Below are 18,418 nucleotides of genomic sequence, written 5' to 3'. Positions count from 1 at the left end.
AAGAAAGCTTAAAAAGCTTCAGTGGACTTCGTGTACTGTTCCTTGGCCACCCACTGAAAACATTGTCTATTTTAGCCTGTGCCCCGTCACTTTCAAGTAAACTGTAGGTAAGTGTCACATCCAGGCAATCGACAGGATGGTACCTGATTTGGTTTTGTCCATGTTCTCAGTCCACAATTGCAAACTGCAGTAGCTGTCATGGCCCCATAGTCTACTTTTACATATACTGATCCCAAGCCTGTCTTGTCACATCTAACACAAACAGGCTCAGGGCTAAGGCAGGGCACCGTGTGAACAAGGGGAACAGGGCTAATGCCCAACAGTAGATGTCTCACCTCTGAGTTTCTCAGATACTATACTGCTGATATCATGTGTCAAGCATATTCAAAATTAGGAAATAAAGCCCCAGGATTATGCTCATCACACAGATTCAACCATGAGACCATGAGTCTGCCTCAATGCCTTCATTTATTCTTTTGCTTTAAAAAAAAAAAAAAAAAAAAAAAAGATTTATCTTATGTATATGAGTACACTGTAGCTGTCTTCAGACACACCAGAAGAGGGAACTAGATCCCATTACAGTTGGTTGTGAGCTACCATGGGGTTGCCAGGAATTGAACTCACGACCTTTGGAAGAGCACAGTGCCATCTCTCCAGCCTTCCTTTTTTTTTTATTCTAAGACAAGATCTCACTATGTGACTCATGCTGATTTTGAATTCATGATCCCCATGCCTTAGCCTCCCAAATGCCAGCACTATAGATGTATACCACTAGGCCTTTCTTTTTCTTCTCTTAAAGAACTCTTCAGGGGCTGGCGAGATGGCTCAGTGGTTAAGAGCGCTGACCTCTTCTGAAGGTCCAGAGTTCAAATCCCAGCAACCACATGGTGGCTCACAACCATTCATAACGAAATCTGATGCCCTCTTCTGGAGTGTCTGAGACAGCTACAATGTACTTACATATAGTAAATAAATAAATCTTTTAAAAAATAATAATAAAAAAAAGAACTCTTCAGTCAGGTTTGGTGATCCATACCTTTAATCCTGGCACTTGGGAGGCAAAGGTAGTAGATCTGTGAGTCTGAGGCCAGTCTGTTCTACCTAGACAGTTCTTTTTTGTTGTTGTTATTATTTTGTTTTTTGTTTTTTTGTTTTTCAAGACAGGGTTTCTCTGTATAGCCCTGGCTGTCCTGGAACTCACTTTGTAGACTAGGCTGGCCTTGAACTCAGAAATCTGCCTGCCTCTGCCTTCCGAGTGCTGGGATTAAAGGCATGCGCCACCACGCCCCGCTACCTAGACAGTTCTAAGCTAGCCAGAGCTGCACAGTGAGGCCCTGTAATAAAGACATTCTTATGAAGGAACTGCAGAGCAAATACCACAGTCAGCATCCTTCCAGCCTGGAGTGCTATGTACTTCAGAGGAATCCACAGCCACCTCTCTTGCACTCAGGGTTGAGAACAGAGCACAGCCACACCAGTGGATACTGTCCACACTGACATGGGTCCCTCACCAAAAACGGAAGGGAGAAGAGAGAGGAACTGGGTGTGAGGGTCAAACTTCACTCTAAGTACTGATAGAGTTTTCCCTTACACTGTGGAGGCCACTCATTGCTGACATCTAAGCTTCTTGTCTGCTCTCCAGGGGTGTGCTGACTTACCTCTCCATCGTGTTGTTTCACAATCTGCAGCTCAAAGAACTCCTCCTCCTCTTCCCCAGTCAGGGTAGCATCCCATCCTGCTTCTGGGTCATCGAGATTATCCTGAGAGCTGAAATCATCCGCTGGAAGCACAGCTTTCACTTAATACCAGGCTGCTTTCAAGGACACCCCTCCTCCCAGCCCCACTGGCTGAACCAACACGCTTATTATTAAAATTCTACTTCAAACTTCACTTGCTTTCTGCCCTGCAATCTCGCATGACACTGATAATAACCATTTAATAGTTCACAGATCCAAAAGCCAGAAAGTGCTTCAAGAAATTACCCGAGCCGCTCCCCGTGTGTCATATTTTACATGGAAGGCAAACGAAGCCAAGATACCTAAGAGGTTATGAGAGGTCTGCTCATAAATGGTAATGATGGGATCACAGCCCAATCTCCCCACCCTTTAGTGCACTTAAGAAACACGAAGAAAGCGAGAGCGATTCCTCACAGTTAAGCCTAACAAAAGTGCAGACTGGCTAATGGACCTGGCAACTGCACAGGGCCCTGTGGTCGCTCGGCCCCGAGCCTGAGTTCCCAGTGCCCATCCCTTAGGCTTGTGCCTACAAAGCAAAGGAGGTGTGCTTGTGCAGACCACTAGAGTGTGGCATGCTGAACAAAGCTCTGATGACCCTGCAGATTCCCGGCTAATGTGCTATATCTACACAATGGACTTTATTCAGCCATAAAGAAGCATGACTTTCTCTCATTTCCAAGAAAATGAGTGGATCAAGAGCTCATCCTGTTAAGTGAAATAAGCCAAACACAAGAAGACATAGATCTTTTCCCCGTAATAGTATAAAAGTAACAGGGAAAAACCCTGGGTGAGGGGCAGGAATTGTCTAACGGGAGGGAGGAAGAGGAGAAAAAAGACAGTAGTGGGGGAGAAGCACACAAATGCTACATTCTTTCTCATTTGCAAATCTAGATCTGTCTGTTCTTCTGCCTTCCTACCTACATGATATGAATGCGGGAGAATGGCTTGGCTGAAGAGAGGGACTCATGAAGAGGGTACAGCAGAGACAGAAGGATAGGTGAGAGGGTGCAGAGAAGGAAGGCATAATGTATGTACATAAAAATGTCACGGCAACATCCAGGACTTCCTATGCTTACAAAAACATTCTGAGGACAAAATAAAGGCACAGCTAAGAAATCTTCCTAAACTTCAATCCTCCCCAATCCCTTGGAGGCCTGTTTTTCAGCTGCCCAGGAAGCCCAGCATGAGATCAGGCCAGAGCGTCTCAGCCTCCCAGGCTCAAGAGCACAAGGAAGACAGTGCCCTGTGACAGCTCTGTAACAGCTCTCACCTCCCAGGATGGACAGCCGGTATGGGTGCCCCACGTCTCTCTAACCTGTGCACACGTGAGACCTCAAGGGCACAGATGCTGGGCCCCTCAGGCATGCGAACACACTTCCACTCAGTAAAGGGAACCACTTGAGGATGCCCAGGCTTCTCTATTTAGGGAAGTTTGTGGTAATACACACTTCTGCAGGTGTTTCGTGGAGCTTAACTGCTGACTTCTTATTTTTAGCTCCCTAACCTACCTTTGCATTTTCTCTTTTCCCTCCTATAGACAGAGACTGGTGGAATGGCTGTGCGGGGGCTGGGGAAAACAACAGTTATGTAAAAAGAAAAATAAGCAAGTAAGGTTAAGTTCACAGGAACTCACAAAAAGGCTGAGAAAGTCATTAAATAATGCTAAGAAAACAGTATCCCTGGTTGTTGGTCCTTTCCAGAGAGACATTTTCTTCAGAGCACTGAAGTGGAACACAGATCAGTGTGGACAAATCCCCTAAGTGGGTAGGGAAATAAAGCACCTCAGAGAAGCAGGAAGCCACAGGGAGATGTGAGCACCACAGCCAGAGCTGCTGGGCTAGGCTGCAGCTAGCTCACTGGCAGCACACTGGTCTAGCATGCATAAGGCTCAAAGGATGGAAAGAGATGGACAGAAATGGGAGAAAAGGTGGGGGTTGCACACCACAGCAAGACTGATATTGAGATTTACAGCCCTTGTCCAACATCAGAACACCACACACAGAGCACTGAGCCTATATCAGGGTGAGTACACCCCGAAACATGATTGGCTAGATGTATAAAGGATTACCCTGTCACTGTGTTGTCAAGGTAAGCCTCTGGAAGCCACCTCTAACTTACCATTTAAGTCAAGAAATATAACAGGAATGTGGGTCTCCATCCCAGGCACTGGGGTCCTAAAACGTGAAGGACAGGTTATGTACAGTATCTGAGACACAGCAGTCCCTCAGGATCACATGTACCCTTGGGGAGAATGGCCTGAGCAATGATGTCCCTCTAAGACAGTGTGACGAGGCTCGTGATTGACTGCAGGAGCCGTCCAGTGCTGGGGCATAGGAGCTCACTCTCACAGACTCACCAGTTCACCAGCAGCCGTCTAAAGCTTGCTTTTTTGACAAATGGCATACTTAAGGGATCCTTGTGGCTTCTTGCTTTGCTATCTTTAATTCCAGTCAAGTGTCAGAGAACATTTGCTGACAGCACAGCTTAAGCACCAAAACCAAAAACTGGTTGAGATGCAGTTTTCTAACTGCATAATGACCTAACATTCTTTTAAGGGAACAAATGATCCAAGTAATTAACATATTAACTATTTTTTAATGCTAAGTGCAGTGGTACTAAATATTGATTTAAGTTCTCAGAAATCCTAATTACCTTGGCCAATAACAATATTATTTAATAAAAGTTTCAAGCCATAGTCATATCCAACTCATGAAAATAATTTAACAGTCTTTCAATATCTCAGTTCTCATTATGAACAATCCATTCATTAACTAGAGCACTGCAAAATACAAGTGGGAAGCGAGGTGCCTGGTCATCCCTGAGGCTTTCAGAAGACACACTGTAGGACCTTACCATTCTGCTGGGGCCCCCGGAATGCCACTCCCAGCAGAAGGCACCATCACTGCATTTCTTTCCTCTGTGAGCGTCAGCCGCATCTCCAGGAGCTGTGCCTCTCGGTCAGCATCATCCTCAGTTTTGTCTAGAAGAGCAGAGTTAGGGTTAGGTCTAGCAATTCTGCTTGCTGTTCCCACAGTTAAGACAGATTTAGTGCAGGGCAGGGAGTACTGTGTGAGTATATGTGCATGCAGCAGAGGGTGGGAGGGAGGGAGGAAGGGGTGAGAGGGAAATGTCTAACTTTTCTTCCTACCATGTTTACTGACAAGCTTCTGCAGCTGTTGATCCAAGTATTCTTGACGTTTGGTTAATGCATTGAGCCATTTTCTACGGAGCCGCTCTAGATCCCTATCCTGAAAGAAAATAGCCACACTCAATGCAATATCCAGGCAACACGCTTAAACTAGACACTCCCCAAATTAACCTTACTCTCCTAACTCTAAGACATAAGCAGCATGCAACAACTATCCTTTTTTCCTTCTTTTCTTTTTCAAAGACAATGTCTCATAAAACCTAGACTGGCCTGGAACTCATTCACTATGGAGCTAAAGATGACGTCAACCTGATGAGTCTCTGTTCCCACCTAAGAGTGCTGGATGATCACAGGCTTCTGTCATAGGCTTCTGTCACCACGCCCAGAATAATCGGGACATGAAAACTGAATGCAAGGCAAGCAGTCTACCACCTGAGCTTCGGGCCAGCCCAGCACGAAGGGCCAACAAGTGACTCTACCTACAATTCAAATCACCACTCCCAGAGCAGGAAGCATTAGTGGACTGTAGAGTGGACAGGCCTTTAGGAATTGCTCTCTTTGTACTTGCTTAACTCCACCCATGAGAAACAACATCTTCTGTGAGGCTGCCTGGCTGGACAAGAAACACAAACTGTACTTAACAAGCTTCAAATGTTCACTCCTCAGAGCTACCAGAAAGAAGCTTTCAAGTGTCTAGCCACCTCCAACAGCACATGCTTCTACTCCTTGGGCATATTTGGGAGGTAGTAGTGGGCGAGACAACAGGGGTGGTTACTGACAGACTGAACTCCACCAGTCAGCACCTGCCGGCACGCCAGCCTGACCTCACTTCCTTTAGTAACATGGTTAGGGGCTGGTGGTTCAGAGGAATGCTGCAGATGTCAGTGTCTGGATTTCAACAGCACACTTAACCAAATAGCCTATGACATTCCTGTGGACAAGATGGAGAAACATGCTGTGCATCTCCTCTAAGTGCAATCACAGGGGCCTCAAATACCACATCCAGAAAGCAGTGATGAATGGGATGATGTCCGTTTAAAAGAAGACTCCATTCTCTTAGTTCATACTCTGAGTTCCACCCAGCTGATATGGTGAGGTTTTTCTCCTGCCTTTTTTTCTTTTAATCAGTGACTTATAGGAAAGCAGACATTTCTATCAAATTAGGATGATGCAAAGCCAGGAGAGTGACTACAGCAGATGACATAATCAGGCTCCAAAGAGCCTGGGCAGTTCTAAACGATGACAACAAGATGCAACTTCAGAGACAAACAAAATCTGGCACATTAGGAAAAGAAACGACAGGGGTAACAAAACCTCCAAAACTAATGGACAGCTCAAGGAAGGGGGCATTCAGGGTGACCTAGTCTCACACATGTAAGACGCAGAAATAGATGTGCACGCGCATGTGCGCGCACACACCCATATATTCCCTAAGCCCATGGGTGGCTCAGCTCAAGGGGAGCCCGGGCAAGGTAGCTGGGAGGTGGCTTTGTAAACAGGCCAATGCAGTGTCCCTGATTAAGAAAGGACTTTGTCACAGGGTGTCCTAATCCTAGCCCATGAACCCCTACAATACACAGCCATTTGATACTTTGTTTGACTTTTTGGGAAAAGCAGAATTGTTTAATTATCAAGTAGCAGTGCAGAAAGATCCTGGCCTGTGTAATTAAGTACTTGAATCAAGCTGATTTGATGAGGCCAACAGGTGCTCAATTACCTGGTAGCTGTCCATGTCCTCCTCTTCCTCCTAAAAGAAAACAACGTATTATGTAGAACCAAAACAATTATTTACCCCCACATCAGGCCTCCAACCACAACCACTATGTTCTCCCCCAGTTCCTGTCTTCTTGTCTAATTGAGACATCACACCTTGGCCTCCCACCCAGCCTTACCAGCCATCCCGTGTTGAAGCTGGTAAGACTTGGAGCTTCTAGGGGGGAGTGGAGAGGCTCCCCTGACCTTTTCAGACCCAGTACAATGCTCTCCCTGCTGGGCTCACCACCCCCTACTCCAGGGGAAATCAAACACCTGCTGGCAAAGAGTCTTTACCAGCCAGTGGGGGTTCTTCAGGGGGTGGGCCATGGGAGGAAGTTAATCACTGCTAGGCTTGGTGGTTTGCCAGGCTGAGAGGTTTTAACTCTCAGTTCACCACACAACAGGACAAAGCATAGTAACAGCTTAGTACAGGGGCTCTTGTCAAGACAGTGCACTGAAGGAGACACCAATGGTGGGGCAGGGGTGGCAGTCTCAAACGATTCTGCTCTGCTGTTGCCTTTTAAAAAGCACAGAGCAGGCCCAGAAACTTACATGGACATTCTCGTGGATCTTAGGGGACCGGAGTGGCCTAACTTTCACACACCCAATGCCAACTGACAATATGCACTCTTCCATCAGTGGTAAAGTTCCTGACTCCTGCACAGACTTCACTTCAACTTGAACTCGCCGAGACTGCCCCTGCAACACAGAGATTTGGGAACATATACACAAACACACAAAATCAGCTTCATGAGTTTCAAAACTCTGGTTTAGAGAGACCCCTATAGGCTGATATAGAAAAATGCAATTGCCTTTAGAGACATTCATCTACCTCATAACTGTTAAGTACTAAAGCATAAATTCTAACCTAGTCAGGAAAATGAATTTTCTTTCAAACAGACAGAAAATCAAAATGAGCATATTTTTCTATAATTCCTAAATAATAAGAAACTAAAAGAAAATTATTTTAATGAACAATAGGGGCTTGCTATGTAGCTCTGGCCTACCTACACTGGCCTAATTTTGAATTCAAGGCAATCCTCCTGGCTCAGCCTGGAAAATTCTGGCGCTGGTATGCAACAAAACACCAGGTAAATGAAAACTTACAAGCAAAGGAAATGCAAACAGTGTCTAATTAATAAAAAGTGTTCAACTGAGCCAGGTGTGGTGGTTCACACTGTAACTTTAGTACTCCAGAAATGGGCAGGGAGATCTCCACGCTTGAGGTTATCCTGAGCTGCATAGAGTTCTAGGCTATCCTGGGCTGCATACAGTTCTGGGGCTACCTAATGAGACCTAGACTGAAAAAGGCCAACTTCCAGACAAGGTAACCATGAGAGCTTTTATTTCAACCTACTAAGTGAGAAGTTACTTCCAACAGAGATCACGGTTATGAAACAAATAGTGTCAATCCTGTGGGACAGGGATTTAAACTGGCCAAGCTTGGTCAAGGGCTAGGTGACTTCAAACTGTAAGCCACCTTTGCCCCAGCAACTCGACAATCAAGTACATGGATAAGAACTCTGAAGTGCCATGAAGAACAAGGTAGTAGACCTATATGGAATGTGGACAACTGTTTAAAGTGTGATGTCCTGTACCTGTCACTAAGCAACTGGTGCAGAAAAACACTTGCAGCCTACATATGTTAAAGCACAGGGTACCAAAGTTGGGATTCAGTCTTGTTTTAAAGATAAGAACTGCCAGGCAGTGGTGAAGCACACCTTTAATCCCTAGGGAGGCAGAGACAGGCAAATTTCTGTGCATTCTAGGCCAGCCTGATCTATAGAGCAAGTCCAGATCAGCCAGGGATACAAAGAGAAACCCTATTCTGAAACAATAAACAAACAAACAAATAAATAAACAAACAAATAATAAAAAAGATAAGAATTGACCTGTATACAATGCCCTTTTCACAGAATTAAAGAAATTAAGCTGCAAATGTGATGAGGACTGACCGTGCGTGGGTGTGTCCAGAACAAGCCCTGTGACTCCGCACACTTAGGCAGACACTGGGAAGAGTTCTTGGTATCACCAAGCATGGTAGAACAGAGAAGAGCATCTAAGCAACAGAACTTAACATCCAATTTTAAGTCAATTACTTTTCCTCTCATCTAGAATTTAAGCTCCCAAGGGTTTTGCACAGCCAGGAACATCTACTCAGGCAACCACAGGCTCAGACCAACAACATCTGATGGACAGTCACCGATCTGAACACTTCCAAGGAGTGTGCATCTGATATGTTATGGGAAAAGTCACTCAGTAAACATGTTTGGTTTCATTGTTATTATTATTACCCTTGTGTGTGTGTGCATATGAGGGTGAATGCCATGGTCCACACTGCAGGTCAGATGACCACTTTACAGTCCCTTCTCACCTTTCCTCTTCACTAGGTCCCAGAGACTGAACTTGGGTCTTCAGGATTATGTGGCAAGCACCTTTACCCACTTTATTAAGTCTAAGGTCACTTCATCATTTCAAGAAGCTGCCTTCTGTCTCTTTAGCCTATCCTGAATATTTGAAGCATACTATGGAAGACAGAGGAAGGCTTGCTGTCTCAGAGAACACTTTGGGACATTCTCTCAGCCACTACTCTGAACCCCATTCCACCTACTGTGGTCCCTGTCTGTTCCTGCAGCATCTCACCATGGTTACAAACAGCCCTTACCCTGCCACTGTCCCATTCAAGAGCAGTGTGGCCCAATTTTGAACATCAAATTCAGGTGAGCCCAACAAGCTGCCCAAGCTTCTGTGACAGCCTCTATCATCTCACTTCCCTCTTACAAGGGCCTTCGCTCAAGCAGAGCCCCACCTTGAGTCCTTACGCTGTCACCTGAGAGAGGACCCCTTTACCAAGCTGGAGTGTCTTTCTCAGCACTGAGGTGAGGATGCTCATCCTTCGCTGAAGCCTTCCTGGCATCTCTGGGCACTCAGTCAAGGGTCTGAGGTACAACTGACACTGAAACATCCAGCTGACAGTAAGCTTCAGAAAAGGCACCTATCCTGGCTTCCTAAGATGACTTCCTAAGGCCGCCAAGAAAAATGCCTAGGGAAAGATCTTCACCCTCAGAAATTCATCTGTGTCTCCCTACAGTGCCATGTCTCTGCATAATACTGTGGATGAGAATCCTTCCCTTTTGTTCTAAGTCTCTCACCTATGGATGAATGCATCAGAAGAAACTCATTTGCTTCCACCTTCTACATTAATCTGAAATTTAAATATTTAAGCAGACACTCTTTCCTTCAGCCATTCCTCATATTTTTCTCTGAATGCTTTTAACATTCATTTCGAAAGCAATTCTAATAATATGGGTTTTTAAAGATTTATTATTTTTGTTTATGTGTGTGTGTGTGTGTGTGTGTGTGCCTTTGTGAATAGATGTCATGATGTAGGGCCCACAGACGGCCTAGGGATGGAGTTACTGGTGATTGGGAGCCATGTGACCTGGGTGCTGGGAATCAAACTTGAGAGCTGGCAGAGAAGAAAGTATTCTTAATCACCGAGCCATCTCTCCAGCCCCCTAGTGTTATATCTTAAAGTATGAAAACTCTAGAGAACAGCCTACTAGATTTTTGAAATGAGGCACAGTGTCGTAAAAAGAATACTTCCAATTATGTGTACCAATTACTCTGAGGTTTTCCACTGTCTCTGATATGTAACATGAAAGCAGAAGAGAAGACGGTTTGGGAAAAGGAAGGATCAGCAAGAGGAGGGTATGTGGACATACACAGAAAACCTTCACAGTGAAGACTGAACAGATTAATTACATATCTCCATATGTAAACCTGCCCTGTCACTGTTGGTCAGCAGCACAGACTGACAGATGGCCACTCACCTGGGTGATCAGTGAGGGATCCATAGTCTACATTGCATGGACTCAGCCACACACACTCCTGCCATGTGTCAAGCACAGGGCTTTATACAACACTCTCCTAATTCTCACGCAAACCCACAACACTGGTGCTAACCCCTTCTCCGTGTTCCAGGTGAAGGAGCTCACAAGTCCACTGCTAGGCCCTGGAGGGCCAGCAGAGAGCCAGCAGTCCTCCCCTGCATAGTCAGTGCTCTCTCTTTCTCTGTGCAGCTTTGAACTCATGTTCTTGAGCACACGAAGCTTCCTGGTACGTCTGCCCTAAGTCACCCTCCTCAATTCTAAGTTTTCCTTGAACACTTCTCCTTTTCAACCCAACAAGAAGGCTCAGCCAGTAAAGGTGCTTGCTTCAAGCCTAATGACCTGAGTTCAACTGTCAAGGCCCAAACAGCAGAGAGAACTCACTTTTCCAAGTTATCCTCTGACCTGCACTGCATCCTGTGGCATACAAACTCACACATATACAGACATATACAAAATAATAAAAATATTTTTCAAAAGGCTTATTTTCAACCCTTTTAGAAACTACTTTTAAAACATCATTAAGTAGTGAGACTTCTGACAATAGAAGAAAATGCCCATGACATAAGAGAATATTTTTATGTATAAAAAAATGGGATTGAAAATGAAAACCTAGAAAGAGGTCAGGGAGATGGCTACATAAAGGACCTTTCCACTATCACCTAACACCCTGATTTCAAACCCAGGACTATATGTTGAAGGAAAAGAGAAAACCAAGTCTCACAAGTTGTCCTCTGACTTCTACATGTGCACAGTGGCATTACCTATCCACAAACATATACAATAGATAAACAAATGCCAATACATTTAACTATTTCAGAGAAATGGGCTTGACCATCATCATTATTATTAAAAGTTCTGTTCAGGGGCTGGAGAGATGGCTCAGCGGTTAAGAGCACTGGCTGCTCTTCTAGAGGTCCTGAGTTCAATTCCCAGCAACCACATGGTGGCTCACAACCTCACAACCATCTGTGATGGGATCTGATGCCCTCTTCTGGTGTGACTGAAGACAGCCACAGTGTACTCATATACATAAAATAAATAAATAAGTCTTAAAAAAAAAATTCTGTTCAAAAGAATCCACTATATTCCATCGAGCGTCGAGGAATTTACTATGATGTCACAATGCTGGTACCTGTCGGAGCTGGAAGATCCCTCCTGTGGGGACATCTTTTGCAGCAATTACTTCCACTGGACAGTAATCACCATTCTCATTCTGTTCCAAGATCTGAACCCAAAATTCCAACTTTCTGGTGACTTCACTCCACCTAGGAAATATATGCAGGTCTTAAGAAATTACACTTCTTTTTTAGGCAGGGTTTCATATATAGCAGGTTGTGCTCAAGCTCACTATACAGTCAAAGGTACCCTTTAACTTTCAATATTCCTGCCTCATACTTCTGAGATTCCAAGTGTATGCCAACATACTCAATTTATTCAGTACTGTGAACCAAACCCAGGGCTTCATGCATGCTAGGTAAGCACCCTGCCGATTGAGTAGTTACCTCTAAACCCCCAATCCATGCCTCTCTACTTCAAAACAGACAGCTTAGGACCTTCTATTCTTAACAGTGAGAATGACTGTAAACAAAGAAGCCCAGTGCAATGATCTTTAGATCAGAAAGAAATGTACAGCACATAATGGCAAATAATGTGACCCAAAAGACAAACTGACAGCATCAACCCAGCATGGCTCTTTGTTTTTCCTTTGTTTCCAGTTTTGAGGACTAAATTCAGGTGGCCTTCATGTGCTAAGTAAATACTCTACCACTGAGCTACACCTCACTTGCACTTTTATTTTGTTTAGAAAATGACAATTACAATGTGAGGTTAGAACAACAGCTCAGAGTTCAAATCCACATAAACATGCATGCATGTGCACACAGACAGAGAGAAAGAGAGAGAGAGAAAGAGAGAGAGAGGGAGGGAGGGAGAGAACACTCATGGGTGGGGGTGTATCATGACAAATACATTTGAAAATGGTTATACAATGATTGAAATACTCTAGTCAGTACTCAGAAGCCAAATACAGGATGGTCTTCACATAGGAAGGTGTCATCCATGCCTTGTGCACTCAGGTCAATTAATAAAAAAATTAAGGGGAAAAATATCTCACCTTCTAATTTAGGATTTGCTAAAAGAGAAAATCTGGTTCTCATCTATAATTAGATGGCAGCAAAAACATCGCCTCCTTGAGTCGTTCCCTTTGAAATTGCTTATACCTTCAAATGAGCTCCCTTCTCCCATCACTAATGGCACTCAAAACTGGAAAGGGCTAGGGATGCAGAACTGTGCAGCACTTGCTTAGCATGCAAGAGGCCCTGGGCTCAAACATCAGCAGCACAAAATCAAACAAGTGACCAACAACAAACACCTGTGAACTAGAGACAGTGTCAACTTGAATGCTACCGCAGATTGCCATCCTTCTCTCCATGGCTGGTTTATCAGACAAAAGTCACTATGATAAATGGCCTGTCTCCTGAACTTCATTTTACTGTTGGTTCTTAAATGCCCACACGCTTTCTTCCACTGTTCTATAAAGTTTGGTGCACTAAGGAAATTTTACTGGTAGACTACAGCCCTAGAGTGGTGATACTTGGGAAAAGGTGGCCATTAATTCATAAAATAATGGTCATGATTCAATAGTTAAAGTGCTTGCTGCAGAAGCATGAGGACCCACTAGAGTCTAAAACACACATAACTCCTGGATGGATCAATGCCTGCCTATAATTACAGCTCTAAGCATGCAGACACAGGATCCCCAGAGCAAGCTGACTAACCAGACTAGACCTACTAAGTGAGCTCTGAGTTTGAATGAGGGGCCTAGTGCCTCAATAAATAAGGTGAAGAGTGATTGAAGAAAAGATTCCATGTCAATTTTGACTCCCACAGGCACTAGCACACAACCACACGGCCACTCATGAAAATATGTATGCACACATGTACATACCACACATACACAAGGGAAAGCAAAATAATGTAAAAATAAATGATGGTCATCTCCAGCAGTATTTTTAAAGCTAGAAATGGAAATCCAGTGGATATCAAAAAATTCACCTGTCGGGTCTGGTGAGGTGCCTTAGTGGTTAAGAGCACTGGCTGCTCTTCCAGAGGTCCTGCATTCAATCCCAACAACCCCATGGTAGCTCAAGGCCGACTGTAAAAGGATCTGATGCCCTCTTCTGGCATGCAGATGTACATGCAGACAGAGCATTGATACATTAAAAATTAATTCATGATTTAGATAATTATTTTTAAAAGATTCACCTGTCCCGAAGACTCCTTGTTTTTGCTTGGATGATCCCCAAATCCCACAGGGCTGGGTTTTTCCGGGGATCATTCATTTTATGTCCATATACTTCAATGGCTAGGGCCCCTTCTGAGAGATATTCAATGAAGTCTTCTGTGATGTTAACACTGAACTCCTGAAACACAACAGCTCATTACAGAGCAGCACACACTTTTGCTTGGTCTTTCAACCACTTAAATCAGGTGTCTGTCAAATCCTTAATGATACCAGGAAGGAAACACAGAAACGGTGGCGTACTCTCCTCAGAGGACAGATGGTCATTAACTGTGATGTGAACACAGGCTACCCCCTGAAAGGACTGGAGAGATGGCTCCATGCTTAAGACTGGGCACTGCCCTTCCAGAGGATCCACTTCAGGTGACTCTCAACCACCTGTCTGACTCCAGGTCCAGGAGACTGTGCCACTTGTCTCTGCAGGCACCTGGACTCACGTGCACAACACACACACACACAAAGAAACACATGATTCAAAATAAAATCAATCTTTTAAAATAAAAAAATACACAAATATAGCTATTACTTTGAACTTTAAAGCTTCTCACCTTGAAAGGCTCATCTATAAAAATAGCAAATTATTTTGTTTTGTTAGCAATGTTTTGGGAGCCTGTTTTCATTTTTGTTGTGGGTCAAAACTAGCAAAAGCCAGTCCAAGCTCTGATAGTATCCAGCCAAAAGCAAAGTGATAGTCACTACTTTTAGTTTATTCAGCCCGCAAAAAAAAAATTATCATTAATAATAACAGGTCAGGACCAGCCAAAAGAGTAACCAAACCAACATGGCAGAGCATGGGTGCCCAGCAGGGCGGTCTCTAGTCTTGTTCCTACCTTCCTTTTCACTAAAACATTGGTTTTTTTAACCTTTTTATGAAACAGACTCCCTCTGGAGAAGAGTGCTCATACATACATGTACACAAGTTTGTTTTTCATTGAACAGAAGTTAACTCTTGACTGTGGACATGCTGTATGAACTAACACTCTGGTCTACGACTAGAAAACACTCCAACACGAACACTAGCACAACCAACCAAGTCACAGCACTCGCTCTTTAGCTGTGTTTACATGAATAACTTGAACACCAAGGCAGACTGAAGAGAACTCACACTGCAATGATCGAACACAACCATACACTGTGGCTGCTTGCTGGTCGGAGACGAAGACGTATCCACTTCAGGGGCAACGGTCACTGGCTCCTGCTGATCCCAGAAGTCATATTTGCAGAAGACAAAGTGACACAGATGCTGCGGCAGCCCCGTGGCTTGGAGTATTTTAACCTGAAAGGAAAGAAGGCTCAAGTCTCAACCAGTAGGCCTCAAGGAGTCAGGTCCTGCCCTGGCTCTGTCATAACCATTCAGCTATGTGAGGCATGTCTCATTCAGTGTGGGCCCAGGACTTGGATACACAGGGTGACAAACAATCAGACACTAGAGTGAATTCTGGGTAAGCTAACAAGAGCATTTGAATCCTAGTTTGTCAGGATGTAGGATACCATCGTCATTTCTGCAGAAGGTGGCTCAGGAAATCAGCATCACCCAGCATTTCCTAAGGGAGCACAAAGCCAGTCAGCACAGTGAGCAAAGCACAAAGCCATGTCTGAGTAAGTAAGCAGCAAACCTTCAGGAGAGGACAGCGCTTACTTTAGCATAACGTAAGCAGAGGGAAGAGCTCAGCTCTGAAACAGCGCACACTGTGTGCTACAATCCTATCACTTTGTTTTTATTGGACTCCTATTGGGAATTTCTCTGAGCATGCGGAGGGGAGAACAGAGGTGAAGACCACAGAGCTTCTGTTTTCTACACTGACACTTACACTGATACCCTGTCCTTGAAGAATGCCAGCAAACACTCAAAGGAAGCTCTGGATGAAAGGACCCAGAGTCTCTGATTACAAAGTATGGCCACAAACACATGCCCAATGGGACCAAGACCCCAGAGACAATGTCTGCATCTGAGCCCTTTTTTAAAATGACTTTTATTATTTTAGTTATATGGATGTGTGTACTGTGTGTGAGTGTATGCCTGTGAGTGCAGGTTCTTGTGAAGTCCAAAAGAAAGGATCTGATCTGGTGGAGTAACAGGAAGTCGTGAGCTGCCTGACATGGGTTCTAGGAACTGACCTCCAGTCCTTTAAAGAACAGCAAATACTCTTAACCACTCTTAGCCATCTCCCTAGCCCCACTTACACACACGCACACACACCCCTTGTGTGTCTGTATAAGTGAATGTGATGTGTGGGCAGATGCCCTCAGAAGAGAGCTCTGAACCCCTTGGAGCTGGAGTTACAAGCAGTTGTGAGATGGTGTTAAGGAGCTGGTGGACACAGCACCAAGGTCCTCTGGAAGAGCAGCAAATGCTCTTAACCACTGAGCCATGCCAGATCTCAAAGCAGCCTAACACTCTTCATACTTTTCGCAGCACTATATGGATCTCAATTTGGAGTTTCTGTGATAGCTTGTGATGGTGTTAAAACCACCAAGTTATGAAGTAAATTCTAGAATTTTTAGTTATACTACATTCTAATGGTATATGTGCTGGCTACTCCTCATAGCCAACTTGACTGCATTTGGAGCTAACTAAAACCAAAATGGTTGGGTACACCTGTAAGGCATTTTTTTTTCCTTAATAAATCGTTTGAGGTGGGAAGACTCACTTCTCATCTGGATCTTTGGGGGAGAAAGATCCACTTTTAATCTGGGCCATCTAGTCTGACCAGGAGGATTTTCACACAACTGAGTTGGTCATAAGTTAACATTTTCCAGCTGTTCACTTCTCCTATGTCATCTGAGTCACTTCATATCTAGTAAATAAATTTAGTAAGAATAAACTGGACTGTGGTGTATATGTTCTCACAGTTATACAACCTCAACTATAAATGTGGCATTTAGGGACTCCGAGGACACAAAAATCACGAAAAGCAGATTTCCTGTATAACATAGACAAAACAGGTCAACAATGAACATCAATGTCATTTCATGTAATTTCTTCCTGTTATATCAACAAGCTTGAACCACCCATGCAGCTAGGCTCTGACAGGCTGTATTTTCTCTCTCCATATCAAACTGACCATCAGTATTCTAGGGTACACTTTCCAGGAAATATTTTTAGACTCTCTACATGTTTGTTTATTTATTATTATATACCTTCATAAAATAAAATAAATATTTATAAAATATCTATTGTATATCTTTGATGAGGCAATGTGCTGTGAGGGTGATCACAAGGTCCTAGCATTACACAGACCTAAAAGGACCCTTGTCACTTACTAGTCTGTGTGTGGTGTAAATTAAAGGTGTAAGCTTAGCTTTCTCCAAGCAGAGATTTATGTCTGCCTTTACAGAGGTGAGGCCTCAGTACTGAAAGCAGGGAGATGAATGTTGGCTGGGCCAGGTGCTGCTGAGCAGACGTAACACGCATGCTGATTTGTGATGGCATTCCATCTGAAAGCAGTTAGCTCCGACAGAAATGATCCTCAGCATAGGGCTGGAATAAACAAAAGGCAAGATCAGATTTGCTGACCTGCCCTCTACAGGAGCTCCTGAGGGTTAAGACTGCCAGGAATAAAGACCATGAATGAGGAAAACATACCAAGCACATAGGCTGAGCTTTTTGTTGTTGTTGGTTTGGCTGTTTTTGTTTGTTGTTGTTTTTTAAATTTTTACTACAAAAATTGAAATCACCACAAGGTGTCAGGATAGCACTCAATTTGCAGCTCAACATGAAAGAGCCAAAGTGAAGTGGCAGGAATTGATGACACCTGGAGCTTTCAATGCAATGTTTCTGAAAACAGAAATATGGGCGTAATCTTTCATCTTGGGAAAACAAACGCAGATGTCTGTAGGGCCAATCATCTCCCTCACCCATGGGACAGAAACTATCCCCATGTTTGACTTTCCACAGGAGCTTCTCTCGATGTGATGTCTTATCTGCCCTTGTCTTTTTACACAATGAGCCTCTACAGTTAGGGCTTGGTCTCTAAGTATGTCCAACTTAAATGAACACTGCTTCTTAAGAAATGGTGGATTCTGGGTCCAGAAAAGGAAATGTAGACAAGATGAGGCAAAATGTCTACTGTTCATGGGCCAACTGTGGTGGGAAGGGACTGCCACCACTCAAATTTAGGAACATTGGAGCTTTGATACAAGTAATGAATACCCAGGAGTCAAAGATATATATTAAATCTAAGAGTTCATTATGACATGAAGACAACTTTACAAACCAGTAATTTTGAAATAAAAACACACCACTACCCATATCACACTCTTGCTTTCCTACTCTACGGTACATTATGCCTTGCTACTCCCAACCTGGGCCTAGCTCCGCTGAGCATGACAAGCAATGACAATGAACAGAGCAACAGGACAACACAGGCACTACAAGCAGATCTCAAGGTGAGAGAGAGAATCTGGAGATAAAAGAAACCTGGGTAATCCCAGCAAAGACACTTAAGACAGCTGACTACACGGTTCATGGCCTTAAGGGATTACTATTTTGATTGACTGATTTTTTTATTTTTTCCTATTGTTTTTTTATTTCTTTGGTTTTTCAAGACAGGGTCTCTCTCTCTCTCTCTCTCTCTCTCTCTCT

The 18,418-nt window shown here is 43.9% G+C and overlaps 1 protein-coding gene across 3 annotated transcripts in view; it reads right to left on the bottom strand.

Annotated features, from left to right (window-relative positions):
* Positions 1 to 18,418, bottom strand: part of Kif13b (kinesin family member 13B) — a 159,657-nt gene that overhangs the window by 39,693 nt on the left and 101,546 nt on the right. For all 3 annotated transcript variants that reach the window (XM_021181269.1, XM_021181270.1, XM_029469046.1), the window contains exons 22-30: positions 14,939 to 15,109; positions 13,797 to 13,954; positions 11,665 to 11,797; positions 7,192 to 7,338; positions 6,602 to 6,631; positions 4,885 to 4,984; positions 4,590 to 4,716; positions 3,855 to 3,910; positions 1,659 to 1,780 (exon numbers count right to left, since the gene is read on the bottom strand). In XM_021181269.1, the coding sequence (XP_021036928.1) occupies positions 1,659 to 1,780; positions 3,855 to 3,910; positions 4,590 to 4,716; positions 4,885 to 4,984; positions 6,602 to 6,631; positions 7,192 to 7,338; positions 11,665 to 11,797; positions 13,797 to 13,954; positions 14,939 to 15,109 (1,044 nt within the window). The remainder of the gene's footprint in view (positions 1 to 1,658; positions 1,781 to 3,854; positions 3,911 to 4,589; positions 4,717 to 4,884; positions 4,985 to 6,601; positions 6,632 to 7,191; positions 7,339 to 11,664; positions 11,798 to 13,796; positions 13,955 to 14,938; positions 15,110 to 18,418) is intronic.

This window comes from Mus caroli, chromosome 14, assembly GCF_900094665.2.
Source record: "Mus caroli chromosome 14, CAROLI_EIJ_v1.1, whole genome shotgun sequence".
Classification (NCBI taxonomy): domain Eukaryota; kingdom Metazoa; phylum Chordata; class Mammalia; order Rodentia; family Muridae; genus Mus; species Mus caroli.
The sequence above is the reverse complement of the archived record's forward strand: the minus strand, read 5'-3'. Positions and strand labels throughout refer to the sequence as shown.